The 20,122-nt window shown below is 31.9% G+C and overlaps 7 protein-coding genes across 7 annotated transcripts, besides 6 other annotated features; 5 read left to right on the plus strand and 2 right to left on the minus strand.

The window, feature by feature from the left end:
* Positions 1–446: 446 nt before the first annotated feature.
* On the plus strand, positions 447–731 carry TVAGG3_0879910 (uncharacterized protein; the record flags this gene model as incomplete). Its single annotated transcript, XM_001304142.1, has 1 exon — positions 447–731. One exon carries the CDS (start codon positions 447–449, stop codon positions 729–731), a length of 285 nt encoding a protein of 94 aa, XP_001304143.1.
* A 139-nt stretch (positions 732–870) lies between these two features.
* On the plus strand, positions 871–1,155 carry TVAGG3_0879920 (uncharacterized protein; the record flags this gene model as incomplete). Its single annotated transcript, XM_001304143.1, has 1 exon — positions 871–1,155. The coding sequence occupies one exon, from the start codon at positions 871–873 to the stop codon at positions 1,153–1,155; it is 285 nt and encodes a 94-aa protein (XP_001304144.1).
* Positions 1,156–2,223: 1,068 nt separating this feature from the next.
* Positions 2,224–3,048: a mobile genetic element.
* Positions 3,049–3,051: 3 nt separating this feature from the next.
* Positions 3,052–3,262: a mobile genetic element.
* Positions 3,263–3,771: 509 nt separating this feature from the next.
* Positions 3,772–4,062, plus strand: TVAGG3_0879950 (uncharacterized protein; the record flags this gene model as incomplete). The annotated part of the gene is made up of 1 exon (XM_001304144.1): positions 3,772–4,062. One exon carries the CDS (start codon positions 3,772–3,774, stop codon positions 4,060–4,062), a length of 291 nt encoding a protein of 96 aa, XP_001304145.1.
* Positions 4,063–4,185: 123 nt separating this feature from the next.
* TVAGG3_0879960 (uncharacterized protein) lies at positions 4,186–5,754 on the minus strand (the record flags this gene model as incomplete). The annotated part of the gene is made up of 1 exon (XM_001304145.1): positions 4,186–5,754. The coding sequence occupies one exon, from the start codon at positions 5,752–5,754 to the stop codon at positions 4,186–4,188; it is 1,569 nt and encodes a 522-aa protein (XP_001304146.1).
* A 420-nt stretch (positions 5,755–6,174) lies between these two features.
* Positions 6,175–6,236: a mobile genetic element.
* A 120-nt stretch (positions 6,237–6,356) lies between these two features.
* Positions 6,357–6,465: a mobile genetic element.
* A 141-nt stretch (positions 6,466–6,606) lies between these two features.
* Positions 6,607–6,715: a mobile genetic element.
* Positions 6,716–6,856: 141 nt separating this feature from the next.
* Positions 6,857–6,965: a mobile genetic element.
* A 3,898-nt stretch (positions 6,966–10,863) lies between these two features.
* TVAGG3_0880010 (uncharacterized protein) lies at positions 10,864–16,336 on the minus strand (the record flags this gene model as incomplete). Its single annotated transcript, XM_001304147.1, has 1 exon — positions 10,946–16,336. The coding sequence occupies one exon, from the start codon at positions 16,334–16,336 to the stop codon at positions 10,946–10,948; it is 5,391 nt and encodes a 1,796-aa protein (XP_001304148.1).
* Positions 16,337–16,688: 352 nt separating this feature from the next.
* Positions 16,689–17,061, plus strand: TVAGG3_0880020 (acylphosphatase family; the record flags this gene model as incomplete). The annotated part of the gene is made up of 1 exon (XM_001304148.1): positions 16,689–17,027. The coding sequence occupies one exon, from the start codon at positions 16,689–16,691 to the stop codon at positions 17,025–17,027; it is 339 nt and encodes a 112-aa protein (XP_001304149.1).
* A 475-nt stretch (positions 17,062–17,536) lies between these two features.
* TVAGG3_0880030 (spectrin binding) lies at positions 17,537–19,792 on the plus strand (the record flags this gene model as incomplete). Its single annotated transcript, XM_001304149.1, has 1 exon — positions 17,537–19,792. The coding sequence occupies one exon, from the start codon at positions 17,537–17,539 to the stop codon at positions 19,790–19,792; it is 2,256 nt and encodes a 751-aa protein (XP_001304150.1).
* Between the last annotated feature and the right edge of the window lie 330 nt (positions 19,793–20,122).

The following is a 20,122-nucleotide window of genomic DNA, read 5'->3' on the forward strand; positions in this document are numbered from 1 at the left end:
TAGTAGTTTTCATTAAGTTCTGGAAATAATGAAAGTCATGAACTTTGCCATGGTCTCTGTCCCTAGTAGTTTTCATTATCTCACAGAGTTAATGAAAGTCATACTTTCTATCAGATGAAGCATGCAGATGAACATAATGAAAGTTAGTGAGTTTGCCACGAGTTATGAATAAAATATTGGCATATTAGATGAGATAGCTGATGAAACAGATGAAGATAAATTAAATCTTGGACTTTGCCACACTCTGTCCCTAGTTCCTCAAAATCCTTGACAACGTTGCTTAGAAATTTTGGTTCAAAACCTCATCTGATTTTAATCTGTTATGCTACCTGTTAAGTTTCGCGAGATTATAAATGTCATGGAGTTATATAAAAAGGAGGGACAGCTAGGGACACTGGAAGTACTTGTAAGGCTATCTGTTAAGATTGCATGAAATACTAAAAGTCATGAAATCCATTATCGCTGTGCTAGCTTCACCTTTGATTGAAATGACGACTAAAGTCACTGAAGCAATGAAACAAAAGTTTTTGGTAGAATACATTAAATCAGGAATTATTCCAGAAGGTTTTTACATTCATACTATGAAGGATGGTAGAGTTCAGTTTAGAAAGATAAAGCAACCATTAGATAAAGAAGGAATTTTGAGAAAGATTAAACTTCATGAGGACAACATTGCTGAACTTAAGAAGAAGCTAGAAGAGTTGGAGAAAGCAGACGACAGTGAGGAATAAAGCAATGAATTCAACAGGTTAGAAAAGAGGTTAGAAAACGTGTTAGATCTAACATTCTAACATAAACATTATTTTTGTGCTATGTTTTCATACGTGTGCGGGTGGTGATATCATTTATTTTTAAGTTTATTTTTTATAAATGACAGAACAAAAGCAACTCATACAAATCAAAACATATAACAAACATACATTTAAACATTTATTCTTCCTTCCTGAGCATAACATGTTCTTTCAAATACATCCGAGACCAGTTGACTTTTCATTGACTGTTTATAAAGATAGAAATAGTTATATCATTAAACCATACGATGACGAAGGTAAGTTATGTAAATTGTACGTTAAGAAGTTAGAGAAAGTTTATGGCTTCAAGTATGACTACAATAGGGTTAACACTGATGATGAAGATATTGAGGAAAATTTATGAGAACATTAGTGAAGTTGTTAGTGAGAACGATAGTGAGTTCGTTTATTTTTACATTAGTGAGTTCGTTAGTGAAGTGGTTGGCGGCTTTGTAAATATTTAAGGTTAAATTAGTGTTGTCGTTTGTGTTGTAAAATTTACGTTAACGGTTTTGTAAATATTTAAGGTTAAATTAGTGTTGTCGTTTGTGTTGTAAAATTTACGTTAACGGTTTTGTAAATATTTAAGGTTAAATTAGTGTTGTAGTTTGTGTTGTAAAATTTACGTTAACGGTTTTGTAAATATTTAAGGTTAAGTTGTGTTGTCGTTTGTGTTGTAAAATTTACGTTAACGGTTTTGTAAATATTTAAGGTTAAATTAGTGTTGTCGTTTGTGTTGTAAAATTTACGTTAACGGTTTTGTAAATATTTAAGGTTAAATTAGTGTTGTCGTTTGTGTTGTAAAATTTACGTTAACGGTTTTGTAAATATTTAAGGTTAAGTTGTGTTGTCGTTTGTGTTGTAAAATTTACGTTAACGGTTTTGTAAATATTTAAGGTTAAGTTGTGTTGTCGTTTGTGTTGTAAAATTTACGTTAACGGTTTTGTAAATATTTAAGGTTAAATTAGTGTTGTCGTTTGTGTTGTAAAATTTACGTTAACGGTTTTGTAAATATTTAAGGTTAAATTAGTGTTGTCGTTTGTGTTGTAAAATTTACGTTAACGGTTTTGTAAATATTTAAGGTTAAATTAGTGTTGTCGTTTGTGTTGTAAAATTTACGTTAACGGTTTTGTAAATATTTAAGGTTAAATTAGTGTTGTCGTTTCTGTTGTAAAATTTACGTTAACGGTTTTGTAAAGTGTCAAATTCACAAGTATTGGATAAAGTGAAAACGCAGTGCCACCATACCCAACTTAACCATACTAACTTTTATTTATCCTCTTACTGTTCATGATGCTATTCTTTTGCGAGTTCCATGGACAATTAAATCGCCAATATGATCGTGTTCACCCTGCAGATGCTCAAGACCTACTCAAAACTACTTAAACATTTCAAAAATTTTTTATTTACAATCATGATTTTTTCCCTGAAAGAGATTGGGACAAAGTTGCAATTCGGCACTTTTTGTAAAAAAAATGGGGTCATACTCATAATGAATAGAGACTTATAGCCAAGTCTTGATATCATGCAGGGAGAATATACATAGATAAGCAATTATATTTTATAGTAGTAGTATTCAGAAATTCTTACAATTTACAATACAATTTTCAAAAATGGATAAAGACTAATAGCCAAGTCTTGATATCATGCAGGGAGAATATACATAGATAAGCAATTATATTTTATAGTAGTAGTATTCAGAAATTCTTACAATTTACAATACAATTTTCAAAAATGGATAAAGACTTATAGCCAAGTCTTGATATCATGCAGGGAGACTCTCTACAAATACAAAAATTGATTATCATAAGGAAATACAAATTTATCAATTTTCATGTGAAAATTACATAAATTTGTTCTCCAATAAATAGCAATAATACTTTGAATGTTATATTAAGTAATATAGCTTCAGGTAAATAAGCTTACACTTCAAAAATATACTGTTTATTCATTAATTTTAAAAAAAGTCCAAATTATCTAATCTTGCTTACTCTTCCTTTAAACTTCTTTGTGCCAAATTTAATATTGCCTTCAAAGATGGAATAAGGACATTAGGTTCAATCCTTCGGCTTTCGACAATTTCCAAAATGTGTTGAATTAATTTCAAACATTCATCGTGTTTTGAAGCTCTTTGCTCAACAATCTGATTACCTGCCCTTGTAAGAATTCTTACTGCTCTATCTTCATTCAAAACATTAGCGACTTGAACCTTAATAATCGCATTTGGAATCACAACAGTGATGAGAGTTATGACGATATAAAAAAATATTTTATTATACTCATTCGAAATTAAAAATAATAAAATTTATATATATTAATTTCATTAAATCAAGGTTAAAAATCTCACCGGAAAAATAACCTCAGTGTGATAAATTTATCACCGGAAAAATTTACAATAAGGTTAATACCGAAAATATCGAAAAATCAACATTTAAGGTTAATTTAAGAGTATGCACTTTTGTCACCTACTCTTTCCCTGAAATTTTTTATAAAAATATCAAATAAAAATTAGGAATTTTAAAAGAAATTTTAAAATTTAGGATAAATCAAAGAAAATCAAGTTAATGAGGTACCACAAAAGAAAATTGTTTTTCAAATTTTGAAATTAGATTTTCAATATTTCGATATGCAGCCAACATTAAATAGCATACCCTATGTTATTTAAAGCTATCCATAAGCATGTATATATGTTCACCAGCACATCCTGGATTTTCCTTTGATAATAATTATTATTAGTAATTATTCTATGTTACAATATAAATAATACTTTAAAAGGCAGCCTAGAGTATTAATCTACATATCTATCTTTCATATTTATTTGATTAGACTTGTGGTGTTCGCAAATATACTGCATAAGAATTCATATGATCATATTTTTAAGTTTGCACAGTTTCTCACTAAGTGATATTAGCAAAGCTTTTTATTACAACTAAATTTTCCCCATGTTGGAAATTTTATGATTTTTTTTTCTGTGAACTTTATGAATTTCTCAGATTACTTTATCAACACTATTGAAAATCAAGCCCCATCCAACGAATCACTTGAACTGCTCGCAAAATTTATGAATGATGATCCTCTAGAATACGCTTCAAATCTACTTTCAATAGCAATTAATGGTGATTTCGAAGACAAGATTAAAATCAATGCAATTAAAGCATTACCTGCTCCAATTAGATTGATCAATTCAAAAAATCTGCCTTTGAACACAGAGTTCAATATTTACGAACAAATTTACATTACACTTGAACCACATTTACATAGGAATGACTAAATAGGAAATACATGTCGTTCTTCTCTTATAGAATGCTTTGCAAAAGCAAAAACAAGAGATTTCAAAATATTTTTTTCAAGATTCTTTCAAAATATAAACGAAAACTCAGACATTCCATTTATGTTAGGTATTATTTTGGAAATGCTCAGTAAATCTTATGTTTCTCTCCCTAATTTTGTAATTTTTACCGGATGAAACAGGAGTGATAACAGTTATCACATCATTTTTCGAAACTTTTGCTGTATTTCTGCCGAATTTCGATGAAAAGAAAATACCAGGTTTCGATATTCTATCATTTGTTTCTGTTTCATCATTGCTTTGGTTTGTTTCATTTTGATTTAGTATTGATTCTGTTTCCTTGTCCTTTCCTGGAAAATCAAATTTACCAGAAACATATCTTTGTGTTGTGCTTGAAATACCAACATGACCATATGGATTGCCTTCACCAACTTTATACTCAATAATGAATGATTTTTTGTCATTTAGTGTTGTGAAAACATCTTTAATAATAACAGGATTCGATCCCATTGAAAACGAATCATAATATGAAAATGAATTCAAATTAGATGTCTTTGGGTCTTTGAATAAAACTGATGTCATTTCACCTGTTCCCAAATGGATGATACAGTATTTACTATTTTCCTTTGTATTTGCGTTTGTGAAAAATAATTCACTGAAATAATTTATAGTGTAATGAACTATACAATCTTTAGCTAATTGAAAAACTGTGAATTCGATGTTGTATTCCCCACTGAAAACCGAGATAAATCCAGGATTTGTAATACTAATTGAAATGGTTTTACTTGATGATTCATTAATGTATTGTATTGAATGAAAGATAACAAATGTGTTAAATTTATCCAATTTGGCAAATTTGATTGTTGTCACTTCATAATTCTTCAGATCAAATGAGTTATATCCTAATTGTGAAACAAAAAGCTGACGAACAAGAGATTTTCCTTCAAATAAATGATTGAATCCATCAATATGATATATTTTTGGTTGTAATGAACTGTCCTTTTGCCCAAATAAAACTTCACAATAAGGGAAATAGCAATCACCACTAGTAATGATCTTTATCATTGAATAGAACTTTTGTTTATATGTTGTTGAACTTATCTCAAATGATTCTTCCATGTTAAATGATTTAGAGAAAAGCAAGCTGTAAGTTGAATCGGAATAATCATACTTCTTTAACGTAATTGAGCTCTCTTCGCTAGTTAATGTTGCAATGCAATACATCTTATTTGGTTTGTAGTGGAGTGGATCAACTGTGAAACGGTTGCCGTATTGATTAAAAAGTAAATCGACTGTATCACAATTTTTGTCCATTTTCAGATGATAGATTGTATCACTGTAATAATCCGAAACTGATTTGATGACAAATGTTTTGTCGAAATGAATAAGTTTCAAAATTGGAGAGTGGTCGCATTTCATGAGACTTTTTTCATCATTGAAGTAAAGGAAATGATTATATTTATCATCTTGTTCATAAGTTATAGCAAGTGTGCTAAATGGTGAATTTCTGTATGAGTTAGGACCATAAATCGAATTTGACGTTGTTGATACTTTGACTGGATCAATGAATCCATCAAATTTATGAGCTTCATCAAGAGATAAGATTGTGTCAAAAGATTGATAATTTGATGAAAAGTAGCCAATATCATATATTCCAACAATTCCAGATCTCATTGTTGAAGATGAAATATATTCAACTATGAGACAGTCGGTCCTAAAAGTTTTCAGTGTATCAGTGATCACTGTTTTATTGCATCCGTATATGTATGATTCATATACATTAAATGTTTCATCATTCGGAAACGCTGGTGTTCGAATTACTTGTTTTTCACTAATATCAAACCCTCCAAACAAAACTAAAACATGTTTCTTATTTGGCTCAACAACTGATGTATTCCAGTAAACTTGACTATATTTAGGCTTGAAACAGAAATCATATGAATAATCACCATCTGGGAGAACTAAAAGAAAGAAATTAATTGATGATTCTTGAGTTTCGACACCAAGAGTTTCATTTAATTCTGAAATAATTCCTCTTTTGTTGCCTTTAATTAAATAAACATCTGGCTGGGTGTTAAACACAACAAAAACTTTTGTTATATACGAAAACGATAAAAACAGTTTGACAGAAAAGTGACAACTTGACGTGTCAAAAATATAAAAAGTGATATTTTATTCATCATTATCTTCTTCATAATTTATTTCATATTCTTCGTCTTACCAACAAAAGATGGGAATGTGAACAATTGCGGGCAATTTTTAGCCATTTTGGCTTGGAACTAGAGCCTGCGAGGTACATGGATAGTATCAGTACCTCACAGGCTCTAGTTCTCTATATGGCGCCGAGAAATTTTGGTGAAATGTGGTCGCATTTCACCAAAATTTTTTCGGCGCCATAGGATGAATTGGAGGGTGAGAGATATTATTTCATACAATACTACTCTCACCCTCCAATTCCCAGCCAAAATGGCTAAAAATTGCCCGCAATGTGAACAATTGCGGGCAATTTTTAGCCATTTTGGCTTGGAACTAGAGCCTGCGAGGTACATGGATAGTATCAGTACCTCACAGGCTCTAGTTCTCTATATGGCGCCGAGAAATTTTGGTGAAATGTGGTCGCATTTCACCAAAATTTTTTCGGCGCCATAGGATGAATTGGAGGGTGAGAGATATTATTTCATACAATACTACTCTCACCCTCCAATTCCCAGCCAAAATGGCTAAAAATTGCCCGCAATTGTTCACATTGCGGGCAATTTTTAGCCATTTTGGCTTGGAACTAGAGCCTGCGAGGTACATGGATAGTATCAGTACCTCACAGGCTCTAGTTCTCTATATGGCGCCGAGAAATTTTGGTGAAATGTGGTCGCATTTCACCAAAATTTTTTCGGCGCCATAGGATGAATTGGAGGGTGAGAGATATTATTTCATACAATACTACTCTCACCCTCAATTTTAATTACTTAAACTCATTCTATTTTTTTGACATGTAAATGTCACTTTTACTGAGATCTGACACAATGTCAGATCTCTTTTTTTCGTATATAAGACTTTGAATCCATTTTCTATTGGATATATAATTTTTGTCTTTGATAATGAGACACTATTATATCCTGGATGAGCAATATAATAATTTTCGCCAATTTCTTGCAATTGTTTGCTTTCTGAGTAAATATTGTTAGTGTTTGATATAAACTCATTTCCAATTAAAGGAATCTCTTTGATCATGATATTTGTCTCGTTATTTGATGAAAATTCGATGTATTGAAATGTTTGTTTTTTGTATTCTTTGATTTTATAAACTTTAGTAACCTGATCTTCTGTATAAAACATCATAGTTGCTTCCTTAGTCGAAATCATTGATATGCAATGCTTTTTATTTGGCTCTGCCATCATGAAATATTGTTTACCTATTTTATCACTCACCATGTTGAATGTGTAACAATCATTGTTAAATTTTGAAAAATAATAGCTTATTTTACTATTTACTGCAGTGGTTTGAATGTAAACAATTTTTTTGTTTCTTAGATTTTGTTTTAATAAATTTTTATAAAATTCTTTCAGTGAACTTGTCGATTTGAAGTTAAGAATCATATTTTGATATTTTTTGGGTTTTGATAATAGAATTACAAGTTCGTCATTTTGAATTTCAATTTCGTTAAATCCTTCTTTTGATTCATGCATTTTTGATTTTGGGAATGTAATGATTTCGAATTGTTTGTTAAAGATTCCGCTTGAGAATTCTTCAGGATTTGATTCCATTGTCTCAATATTGGCGACACCAACAAGTGAATTGATTTGCCCAGGATTGTTGATACGAAGAGTGACACCTTGTTCGATTGAATTAGATCTATAATTCATGTAATTGTCTCCATATTGGGTGAAGTTATCATCTAGAGGATTGATAACATTCCCTTTAATTTTGGAGTATGAAACAAAGTGCATGCAAATCAAGCCATCTGTCTGTTGAAGATTAACAAAGTATGATTGACTATTACCATTGATGATATACGAATTTTTGCAGCGTTTATCAACTAGAATCAATTTGAAATATAAGGTGTGATATCCTGATGAAGATCGAACAATCAATGGTCGCCGAGTATTGTAGACTTCATTTTGATTTATAAAATACTGTTTGTTAAAGATGATAATTGTAGAATCGAATCCGTATTTCGTGGGGAAGTCAATGATTGTATCTTCTGTGCTAGAAATGTTCAATGAATGTTTGCCAAAACTGGCAATAAATAGATTCTTCACCTGGACATTAGAGGGGCGTGCAATGATTCCGAACAATCCTGCTGTCAAACCATCTGTTGAAACCCAAGATGATGAAAATTTGCAACTGTAAACACCAAACTTACCTGAATAGTATTGATTATGTTTACAAACTAATGAAAACTTGGAATGCGAAATATTATAAATTCTGTCATTTCCAATATCGATGTATATAGGTTTTTGATTGATATCTCTGATATAAAAAGGGTCATTTACCTCCATGTCAGAACTGTAGTATAATGTATAATCCATCTCATATTTCGATGCTAGAATGAGGCAATTTTTTCGATATGAGATATCTGGTGTATGGAAAAATGCTTGATTGCCTGCAGCGTTGACCATAGCACTAATTGTCTGGCACTCGTCTTTAGTATCCATAACATAAAACTCAAGGGTAACTGACTCGATTGGTTTCAGACCTATATATCTATTGTTATTAAGGGCGAGAAATTCCTCCAGTTTCTGACCATTCTCATAGAAAACATTCTGCGTGTCAACGAATATCGCATACACTTTTTGACCATCTGGAAATACGATGTATGTGAATAAATTGCTATTAAGTTCTATTGAGTTGTAACCAAACTCAGCCTTATATTCATTCGGAAGCCATCTTTCTTCGATCACATTTACATCTGTTCGCCAGAAGTCACTGTAAACTGGTTCGTCACTTATCTTCCCGAAACTTTTAACAGCAACAATTGGGGGTAAATTGCTTTCGTTTTTATCATAGTATAGGTATAAGTTATTCCAATTTATAATTGTTAAAGTTTCACCTAGAACTTCCTCTCTTGAGTTATAAATGTTAGGGTTCTCGGCAAATACCCTTCCTGGTGTAAACTTGCCCTTGTATATTGTGAAGCTATGCTTGGAATTAGAACCAAAGAACATGCAATGACGTTTATTGCTTTGAACACCTAGTGGATTAAATAAGATTGATTTTGAAGAATTTCCGTTAATTTGGAAATAATCATAAGAATTACAGTCCAATGGAGTTTGCATAACCATCCATCTTAATGTTCCTCCCGTGGATTTTGCAGTTATAATTTGGGGATTAACAAGCATCTTTGGAATTGGATTATCTGAAGGCATTGTAAATTCATTTTGGTTATAAAAAATGACAACATTATGATGATATCTTGATGCACCATCAAAAGTTATTCTAGTAAGATGACTTACCCATCTAGAAATCTCTGGATAAAAAGCAAATGTGAGGAGAAAAATGAACATATAATGAATTATTACTGAAATTATCTAGGTTTAAAAATTTAATGGAAAATTTTTCGATATTAGTATTGAATCGAAAGTCGTAATTCTGTTTTTGTTTAGTAAAACTGAAATTTTGTTTAATATTTGTATATTGTTCAATGTTGACTTTATTTAAGGGTTTCATTTTGCTAAAATTGTCACTTTTATAGCATATTTGTTTTTGGATGTTTTGCGAAACCAAAAAAACTATGATATACAATGTGTGTGTAAAGAAAATACTTTATTTACTAGTTAAAAAATCATTTGGTATTGATCAAGTTATTTTTTCTGGATAAGATATTATATGGATAATTGGATAGAAAATACAATTATATAATCTTGTACCTGGTTTAATTAAGCTAATTGTCATCAGAAACTTGTAATTTTTATGAATTTCAGATTTTCTTTTCATTACTGCTTTTCTTAATAGGTCAAGTTCTTATTTACGTTATAAAGTATGATATTTACAAATATCAAGTTATCATGTTTTTTGAGAAATTATGAGAAACAAACAAAAATGAAAAAGATAGGAATAGCAATGAATAGTGATGTGGGTATAGAAAATGTAAGAGATATGAATGCAAAGCAATCAGTATTTAGGATATTGACCATAGATTTCGAAAAAAAAATGCTGCATATTGAGCGAAAACTATGATTATATTATAAGGCTGTCATTTAAAGCATAATGAAACTATTCCCTTTTCATTTTAATCGAATAAGATAGTAAAGATTTTTGAATTAGCTAGAAACTGATGAGATGTTTTCACAAATCAGATTTTTAATCTCTATAATGCATAATTCACTCAATATCTCAATTTTGATATTGCGAGATATTTTTGCTATCGGTTTCGCAATTTTGACACAATAGCAAGAGGGTTCTATAAGCATTATTATCAACGTAGAATCTGAATATCATATCAGAAAATGTCGCAAATCTGACATTTACCCGACCAAATAGCAAAAATAATTGAATACTTTTCGCAAAAACTTTAAAAATCGATAAAAATATGAAATATAGATATTAAAGAGACTTTTTATATAATATTCATAAAGATTTTCCAAAAATATGATACCGCAAAATTAAAAAAGTGACGTCTTGAGTGGAGTCAAAGGTCGAAATTGCTAGCTAAATGTTTTTTAGCGAAATTGCGTATTGTACGTTTTTTTCGCAAAACGAAACCCTTACTTTATTAATTATCCAGTATTTTTATCAACGAATTTTGACGACTTTTGTAGTAGTAGTAGAAGCATTGAAAAAAAAAATGAACAAATAAATTATAATATTTTATTAAAAAAACAAAAGATAAATATATATATATAAAACAAAAGAACAAATATAAAAATATTAACAAAATCCAGTTAAACTCTTCAAACTAGATGAAGCCTTTGATATTCTTCTAGACTTATCCTCATCGAATTCTACGAAATTCTTGATGTCAACGAGCCAGTCAACCTGTTTCTTTCCTTGGTCAGACATGATCAAATCATCATCCAAAATCGTGTCAGGAACATTTAACTTCACAAAAATGTTTTCTGATGTCGAAGTAGTGCTCTGAGACATTCTCGCGCTTATTCCTTTGATGAATGTCATCGAGGCCTCCTTCATGATCTTCACCCACTTCTCAACCTTCTTGAACTGATTAACTTGCACTTCTGTGGTGCTTTTTATTGCGCAAACCATTTTACTTTGTGTTGAGAAAGGCAAAATCGATGATTTGGAGTCTTTCGACAGCAAGTTCGATGCAGAATCCAAGTGTTCGCAGTTAGTTAATGTAACTGTTTGGTCGTGTTCCTCAAACAAGTGGCCAAGTTTCTGGATAAGCTCTGTAGAAGCGTCAATCCATTTAATTTGTCCCCTGGCGACGTTGTTTGGTATATCTGGGTCGATCTTGGAGATCATGCATATGAAATCAACGGCTTCTTGCATGGTTGTGAGTTTCTCAAGTGCGGAATTAAATATTACATTTAATGCTTGCTTATTTAGTTCCGAACTGAGCTGTTCCTTGACGCTTTCTGAGATATGGCTCTCTTTAGATGCCAATTTCTCATGAGTTTCCAAGGAAGAAGACTCCATTTGTTTCGGATCGAGGTGTTTCGTGACTTTGAGGAAGTCTTGGAGCTGGCCACGCTCGGAAATATAGTTCTGAAGCAGTTTCGAGGCAACAACAAAGATTCTTCGCTTCAAATCTGTTGATGCGTTTGTAACCATCAAAGCGAAGTGTCCGATTGCGAGATCTCGCTCTTTGAAGTTGGATTTCTTGATGAGATCATCGATTTCTTCGTCTTTGTGGTGTTTCAAAACGATCATAACGAAATCATAATCTTTTGTATGTTCGTTCTTCAAGAAATTCTCGAAATCTTTCATGGCTTTGCTGTCTGACTCGAGTTCATTGAAAATTGGTCGGATTGCATTTAAGGCTAATTCAGAAATGTGTTCATTGAAAATTGGCACTTTTTCTTTTTCCATACATTTCATGAAAAGTGGAAGCATTGAGTCGAAATAAGCATCTACGGCCACAACGAAGTCGAAATAGACTGAGAGATATTTGAAAGCGAAATCTCTGTCTAAGTCGAAGTGGTTGTTAAAGAGTTTGAACGTTTCGTTGATGAAATCGTAAGTTGCTTTGTCAACATCAGTAATTTCTTGAAGGAAATGGGAGACTGACCGGCAAATACCATAAAACAAGTCTGTTGGATTGGTATTAGGGTACTTTGTCTGTATTTCATTCAAAATTACTAAAGATGTATAAGCATTTCTCAACAATTTCGAGCCAACAACCCATCTGGTAGCTTCCATAGCCCATTCCTCGATCTGCCGTTGCTTGTTATCCATCTCCATCTTCTTAATAATGATAGAAACAACTTTTCTCAATTTATCGCCTGAAAGTGTCCTCCGAGAAAACGTGAATTTGTACTCCTTACATATCCTCTTGAACAGCGATTGCGCTTGGCTCGAGTGGAAAAGCAGAGCATACTGAATTATGACTGGCATATGGGGCTGGCACTTGTCTGGGTAGTTTTTGACGGCCTTGGCGAGTACCTGAACATACCAGTTATCATCATCGTAGTTTAAATTGCGTTGGTAAGTTACATATGCGTAATAAGAAAATTTACAGCGCTGAACTAAGAAAGCGATGAGTTCGTCTTGCAGATATAGCTTCGGGAGTAACTGCATGAACATATTCTTCTTCAATTCTGGGTCTTTGAACACGTCATTATCTGCTAAATAATAAATAATTGATTCTCTGTGATCTCCTGATCTGAGAAGGCATCTCCAGAGTTTTACGATATATTCGAACTGTCTTTTCATCTTTTTGGTTACTTCTGTCAGCAAATCTAAGAATTTTGCCGGAGACATTCGATTTACAACGATCATGTTGTTCGGAATGCAGCTTGTTGAGTTGGGAAGGAGTCTAAACTGTTTAATCCATGGTTTGAGCACGATAACTAAGTATTTAGTGTTTCCTGGGAAGTTATCTTTAATCATCAGTTGTAAACCCTTCTGAACAATGGATTCTGCCTTCTTCAGGAAGTATTTAGGCAATAAATCGATGATTACATCATCAGAAACGTCGTTTTTCTCCTCATTTTGTTGAATTTCTTTTTGAAATGCGGTCAAAAGCTTCTTAGAGAAGACTTTTAAGTATAATTTCGCGAGATTAGTAAGGAAGTCAGGTGCAATGAGGTTGTTGACCTTGACTTTGTACATTCCAAGCAAAAATAAAATATCAATTTTTTTGAAAATGAATTCAAAGTAAGGATCGCTAGCGAAATTGTCATTGTCTTCAGATACAGCGAGAACTTTACGGCACAAAGCTGAGAAATAGTAATCACTCAAGTCAGTTTCTTCATAAGATGCGTGGACATAATGATCAAAGAACTGGGAAACGTTGTTTTCGACAATATGCTGCAAGACCTTGAAGTCATGCTCTTCGGCCCATATCATTTGTTTGAAGATATGATCTTGGATATTAATTCCTTTGAAAGGAGGAAGCTTAACCAGGGCTATTAGAGCCTGCGACGAGTATAGTTTGAGTTTCTCCGATGATGTGTTACTCAAAATCGACGTTAAAAGCTCTAAAACCCGTAATTTTCGGTCAGCATTCCAAATTTCTTCATTTATCTTCTTGTCATCTGTATCTAGCCAGAAGTAAAGGATTGTTAGATAGCAGAGCATGAAGTTCTGGTTGTTGAGAAGTTGGTTTTGACTGGTTTGGTTCAATAATAAATTTTCAATTTTTGTAAGTATGGTTAGAACGTTATCTAGGACAAGCAATCTGATATCATCGATTTCTTCGATCGTTCTGAGCAGTATGCTTGAGATCTTGGCCACTTGGACAATGTATTTATCAGAAAATTTGCATAATTGCTGGAAAATGTTAGGAATGATCTTTGTATGGGAGTGTTTCAACACATAGAAGTATTGCTCCATATGATCAATGTCTTTGAAAACAATTCTTTGGATATCTGCAAAATTTTCATTTTTCGAACAAGAACTCAACATAATGACTAACAAACCAACGGAGAAGTGATGGTACTCGTTGAGATTGAAGTCGGCTACGAATTTCTTCAATCTGGAGTATAGAACCGACTCAGCGAAATATCTTCCAAATTCTGCTAAGAAATAGAGCCATGGATTCTGGTATGGACTTAAAAGGGCATCCTTAAGATGTAATTCAAGTTCTTGGTATTCTTGTGTTCCTGGACGTTCAGGAAATTGAGAGAGTAAAATTGAATGTTTTACATTGGATTCAATGGTTGACGTATCGGTTTCAATGTGAGTCATAATTCCTTCATTTCTACGGAGTTTATTAACGATATTGAGCAAATTGTAAGCTTTGTCACGAACTTCTGGGTGCTCGCTTGCCAAACTAATGAATGCTGTGAATTCTAACTGGTAAGCGAGTTCATGAAAATTCGTATCGTTTTCTTTTGGCTCTTGGCCATCAGCCGCGTAGCACAAAAGGTGTAAACATACCCATACAATCTCGGGAGCTGCTTTAAATGTAACTATTTCAGCGACATGTTTACAAAGATCGACATAAAGGTCAGGAATGTCAAGATTTTCTTCTACGATACGCGTGGCTGGTATAGATATATTACTGTTACCGCAAGCTGCAAGTTCAATGAGTAATGTGACCCAATCTGAGATTTTTCCACTACTATTTATGATGTAAGGTATGATATCCATCATTTCGCTATCAGCATCATCGATTACTTCACCTTTAGTGTCGTTCTTCAGCTTCATTGTTAAAGGACCAGGTTCTACGTTCCATCTTTGGAACAAAACATCAACGGCTCGCCTGGCCGTGTCTACAGAATCATATTTGAGCTCAATACCGTACCCTTTGTACTTCAAAACGCTGACTCTCAGCTTCATATAGACAACATCAGCGATTTCTTTGTTGAAACTCTTCAGATACTGCGAATCTTGGCTTTTCAGCTGTCTGTAATGATCGTTTATGATAGGAACTATACGTAAAAAGTAAGTTAATTTTTCTGAATCTTGTTCTGAAGCTTTTAGGATTGGTTTTGTGACCAATTCGTTAAACAGTTTGAAATTACGTTGCGTTAAAATGATAATCATGTGTCTAATTTGAGAAATTGCCGTATTAAAATATTTTGAACCGAAAATAAACTCCATGAACTTCTTTGTTAAGTATTCGTCCTGCTCAGACTTATCTGCATTAACTGTTGGGTTCGTTTCTGCAGGAATATTGCCCCAAACCTGTAATTCCGGATCATAATCTTTTCCGACAAGGAGTAAATAGAAAGTTCGTATGACAACTTTGAAGCCTTCGAGCTCATTGTAAAGTTTAAATACGTAATCTTCGAAGAATTTGCAGATTTCGCTGAATTGTTTATCTTGTTGGAATAATAAGCAGCAATAAAGCTCGATTGCACCGTATTTGAGGTTTGGATTTTCTAAATTTGCGTTTGCAATCTGTTGATACTTCTTAATTATCTCAGGTTGGCCATCTAAAGTTAATAAAAGCGTAGAAACAGCTGCTAGCATCCTAGAAGTCAAAGATTTCTTCTTTCTACCTCTATCTATGTAGTCGAAAAGGATTTCTATGAGGTCTATCGCACTAGTTTGGTTGCATTTGAGATTTACGTATTGAAGAAGGATAAAATAGTTCTCGGGCTTGTTAACCATCATTTTGGAGAACGAATCAATGATTAAATTTAGGTTTTGTTTCGACATAATGGACATAATTAAAGACCATTGGGGAAATAAAGCTTGTAGAAGGTATATATTGTTTGTACCTTGTTGTGTTGAGAATGCACATACTCTGTAGGCTGCTTGGATCATGACACTATGCGATGCTTCCCTAGAATCTAATTTAAAAATTTGATGAACGAGGTCTGTGTAGAATATTATTTGAAATAACTTAATGAACTCGACGTGGTTTGGATTTGTCTTTTCATATTCAACGAGATTGTCAAGAATTTGCTTGAAAATTTTGGTTTTTCCGATTTGAAAAACTTGAAGTAAGCTCGTGCAAAGATATTGAAGAATAATTGGTGTATCAAAAATGGCTATCTGCGATAATGATGATATAATATCTTTATAATATTGATTTTGCCGCGGAAATTCTTCTAAAATTCCACCAAGTGATTCTTTTTTTAAGTTATTAAACTCTTCACGTAAAACAGGCCGAAATTGTTCTAAAGTCCTCGAAAGAACTGTACTGAAAAACAAATTGGCAGAGTTCATGTTTGAATAATTGTTCATAATAAAAAATTGTTCTAAAAAGTGACAAAGATTTTGATACCAAAAGACTAGATCATCAAAATAATATTTAAATATTTATGCACATCTTGAATATCTATTAAAAATCAAATAAAATTATGTTTTAATTAAAATTTCAAACAATTGCTGTGATATGTACAATTTAGAGCATCTGTATGCTTACTAATAAAAACAGATAATCATATAAGTTCAGTAAGATCCTTTCAAACTTTGAATATGTACTAAATCTTTTTGAATTATGACAATAATTCAAAAATATCTTAAATACAAGCAATCATATCAAAAATTATTGAGAATACATATTATTCGAATCCATTTTTCAACATTTTTTTCAATGAGTGTTCAAAATGTTTTTGGCTATGTTACTGGGTGGGTTCAAAATGTTATGTTCCGTCAAACTTTGATGCGTGCAGCCATCAAAAGAGGAATTATCGCAGGTGCAACTAATAATAAAAATGATCATTATCGAGTTGATTTCTCAATGAAAGGACCAGAGCCAAAAATTAACGAACTACTTAATGAGATAAAATCAGGAAAAGTCCTAAACTCTTGGGGCGCAAGAGCTTTAGATGTCAAAATTACTGATTCTGGTAAAGATCCGCTTGAGCATAAAGTTAATACCACTACTGTTGACACATTTAACTGGGACAAAGATGTTGAGTTTTATTTATAAAAATATGTTTTGTATTATTAAAATATGTTATTGTACAGAATGATATGTTCAAATATATTTTAAATTAAATAAATCTAATATATGAACTTATTTCCAACACGAATTCTCATATTTAATCAATAATTAAAAGTTAATTTGTTCCATATATCATTTAACTATATCACAAGCATTTCAACGGCTATGTGCGATAATTGGATGCTACAAGTTTATATATTCTCAACAGATATACTTTCTGATTTAGTTATCATGCATTCATATGATAACTAAATGGAATTATCTATGGAATGGAATTGCAAAGAATTCATTTTCATTACAGAATTAATCACAGCTTCATATTGACTAATCGAACAATGTAAATTATTGGATATATCAGTGAAATAAGATTATTTGAATTAGATATGATACTACTCTTGGTATTTTTGATCAACAAAAGCTTAAATGAAAAATTTTTCTTGACTTTCGAGACTTGTCAATTTTTCGACTTTCCATTCAATTTTTTTAATATACAAATGGAGAAAAATCGTCTTTCTTCATTTGAACTCATAAACATATATAGAGATTACATTGATGCAAGCAACAGCATATTTAGGCTTGATACATTTGAACCAGCAGCAATTAAAGAAATTTATTTAACAATTAAAAATACATTAATAAAAAAGTATGAAATTTCAATCATTCGTATTCTGGAGATCATAGATTATGCATGTGCCTACAGAGATCGTTATTTAGAAGCATATCTCCAATTAATTCAAAATTTTCTTCAAGATGTTGAATCTCCCGATTTCAATCCATTTAGATATACATTAAATATAGAAAAACTAATGATTTATATCAAAGATTCTCCTTATTATCAATTTTTCTCTAAATTTTATCAAAAACCTCACAAATTCGATCAAAATCATTCTCACAATAAAGGATCATTCCTTAATTGTATTATGAACGATGACATCCAATCATTTATCACTCGTGTTGAAAATGATGAAAAACTTCTCAATTTCAGATGGAGGCATGATTTGATTGGAAATTTAACAGTTATGGAATGGTGCAGTTATTATGGTTCTGAAAAGATATTTATGTATATTCTTAATGAAACCAAATCAGATATTTCAGATCAATGTGGGCAATTAAGTTTTCTTGGAGGAAATCCTACCATTGTGAATCAATCGTTAAAAGATGTAGATCCAAGTGATTTGTCAATGGAATATGCAGTTATTTCGCATAACTCAGATTTCATTGTTTATTTGCAGAATGAAAATTGCAAAATCAATCCAAAATTTTGTCTTCAGAGCTCAAATTTATTTGGTCTCATTCTTTATCATGAACAAAGCAAGAATCATAATGAATTTTATGTCGATCTAACATATTTTGGATTAAATTTAATGTTTACTGATTATGAATTTCAACAAGAAATGGTTTCTGTAAAGAATTGTGAAGGTAAAACAGTGTTGCATTACTTTACAATTGCAAATAATGTCATTTTACTTCAAACAATGATTGATCTTAATATCGACATTAATGCAAAAGATGATTTTAATTGGTCAGCATTGCATTATGCCACAAAGTATAATTGCATTGATGCTGTAAACATTCTTTTAGATAATAAAGCGATTGTAAATATTGAAGATGGTGATAGATTTAGACCTCTTCATAAAGCAGCAGAATATAACAATACTGAAATATTATCAATACTTATTGATCATGGTGCAAGTATTCATGACAAAAATAATTATTTGGAAATCCCTTTGCATTGTGCTGTAAGATCAAATAGTATAGAATCAGTAGCAATTTTGCTTGATAATGGTTCCGATGTTAATTCCACAAATTTGCCTCTGGCAACTCCATTAGAATTAGCTGTAGATTTTGACCTTGTTGATATTGCAACTCTTCTCATTGATTTTGGTGCAGATGCTAATGCAACTAATAAATTCCAGAGAACCTCATTAATTTTCCAAGCTGTCATGAATAATTCTATCAATATGTTAGATTTACTGGTCGACAATGGTGCAGATATTAATGCATTGCGTAATGATCTTTCAACTCCACTTCATCTTGCAGCCGAATATAATTCAACTGAATGTGCGATTGATTTGGTACAAAAAGGTGCAAATATTGAAGCTAAGCAATGCCAAGGTATAACACCACTTTGCATTGCAGTTAGTAAATCAAGAGAAACTGCTATTGCACTTATCGAACTTGGAGCAGATGTCAATGCTGTTGGTGCTGGCCAATGCCCAATACTTAATATAGCATGTTCATGCGCCTTGAAAGATATTGCTCCTCTACTTATATCTAAAGGTGCCGATGTAAATGCAACAGATCCATCAAATAATAACGCAATTCACGCGGCTGCAGCTGCTAACAATGTTGAAGCTATTTCGTGTTTGCTAGAACATGGCGTTGATATAAATATTTTAGGCTATAAATTATTAACCCCACTTTATATGGCTGTAATGCATGGAGCTTATGATGCGACAAAATTCCTTTTAGAGCATAGTGCTGACATTAATATCAGATACAATACATTTACTGTGTTACACATGGCAATAACTATCAATGCTAAATTGCCTATAGTCGATCTTTTAATTGCATTTGGTGCTGATATTCAATCTCGCACCGGTGATGGCGAAACAGTCTTACATTTGGCAGCGAGATATAATAAACCTAAATTAGTACCTTATTTACTTGAGAAAGGTGCTGACATAAACATCAAAGATGATGATAATCTCACACCTCTTGATACGGCACGAGTTTACAAAGCAAAATAAATCATTACTATTTTATCTAATGAATTAGAAAAAAGAAAAGAATAAGTATATAATATTGAATTAATTATGATTATCAATATTGAAACTAAAAATTAATTTTTATATTGAGTAATTTTTTGTTTAATTGATGTAATTTCCAAATCAAGTGATTCGAATATTTTTTAAACCAATTTTGAAAATATTCAAAATGTCCATTTTGGACAAGATTCTATAATGCATCTAATTTCGTTGGTATTCCAATATAGTTTCATCCATTATTTCAATACTTTCTAAAATCAATAAATATGCTTTTTTGTTGACATTTTCAAATGAAAAAATTGAGTTACTTCT

This window comes from Trichomonas vaginalis, chromosome VI (assembly GCF_026262505.1).
Source record: "Trichomonas vaginalis G3 chromosome VI, whole genome shotgun sequence".
Classification (NCBI taxonomy): Eukaryota; Parabasalia; order Trichomonadida; family Trichomonadidae; genus Trichomonas; species Trichomonas vaginalis.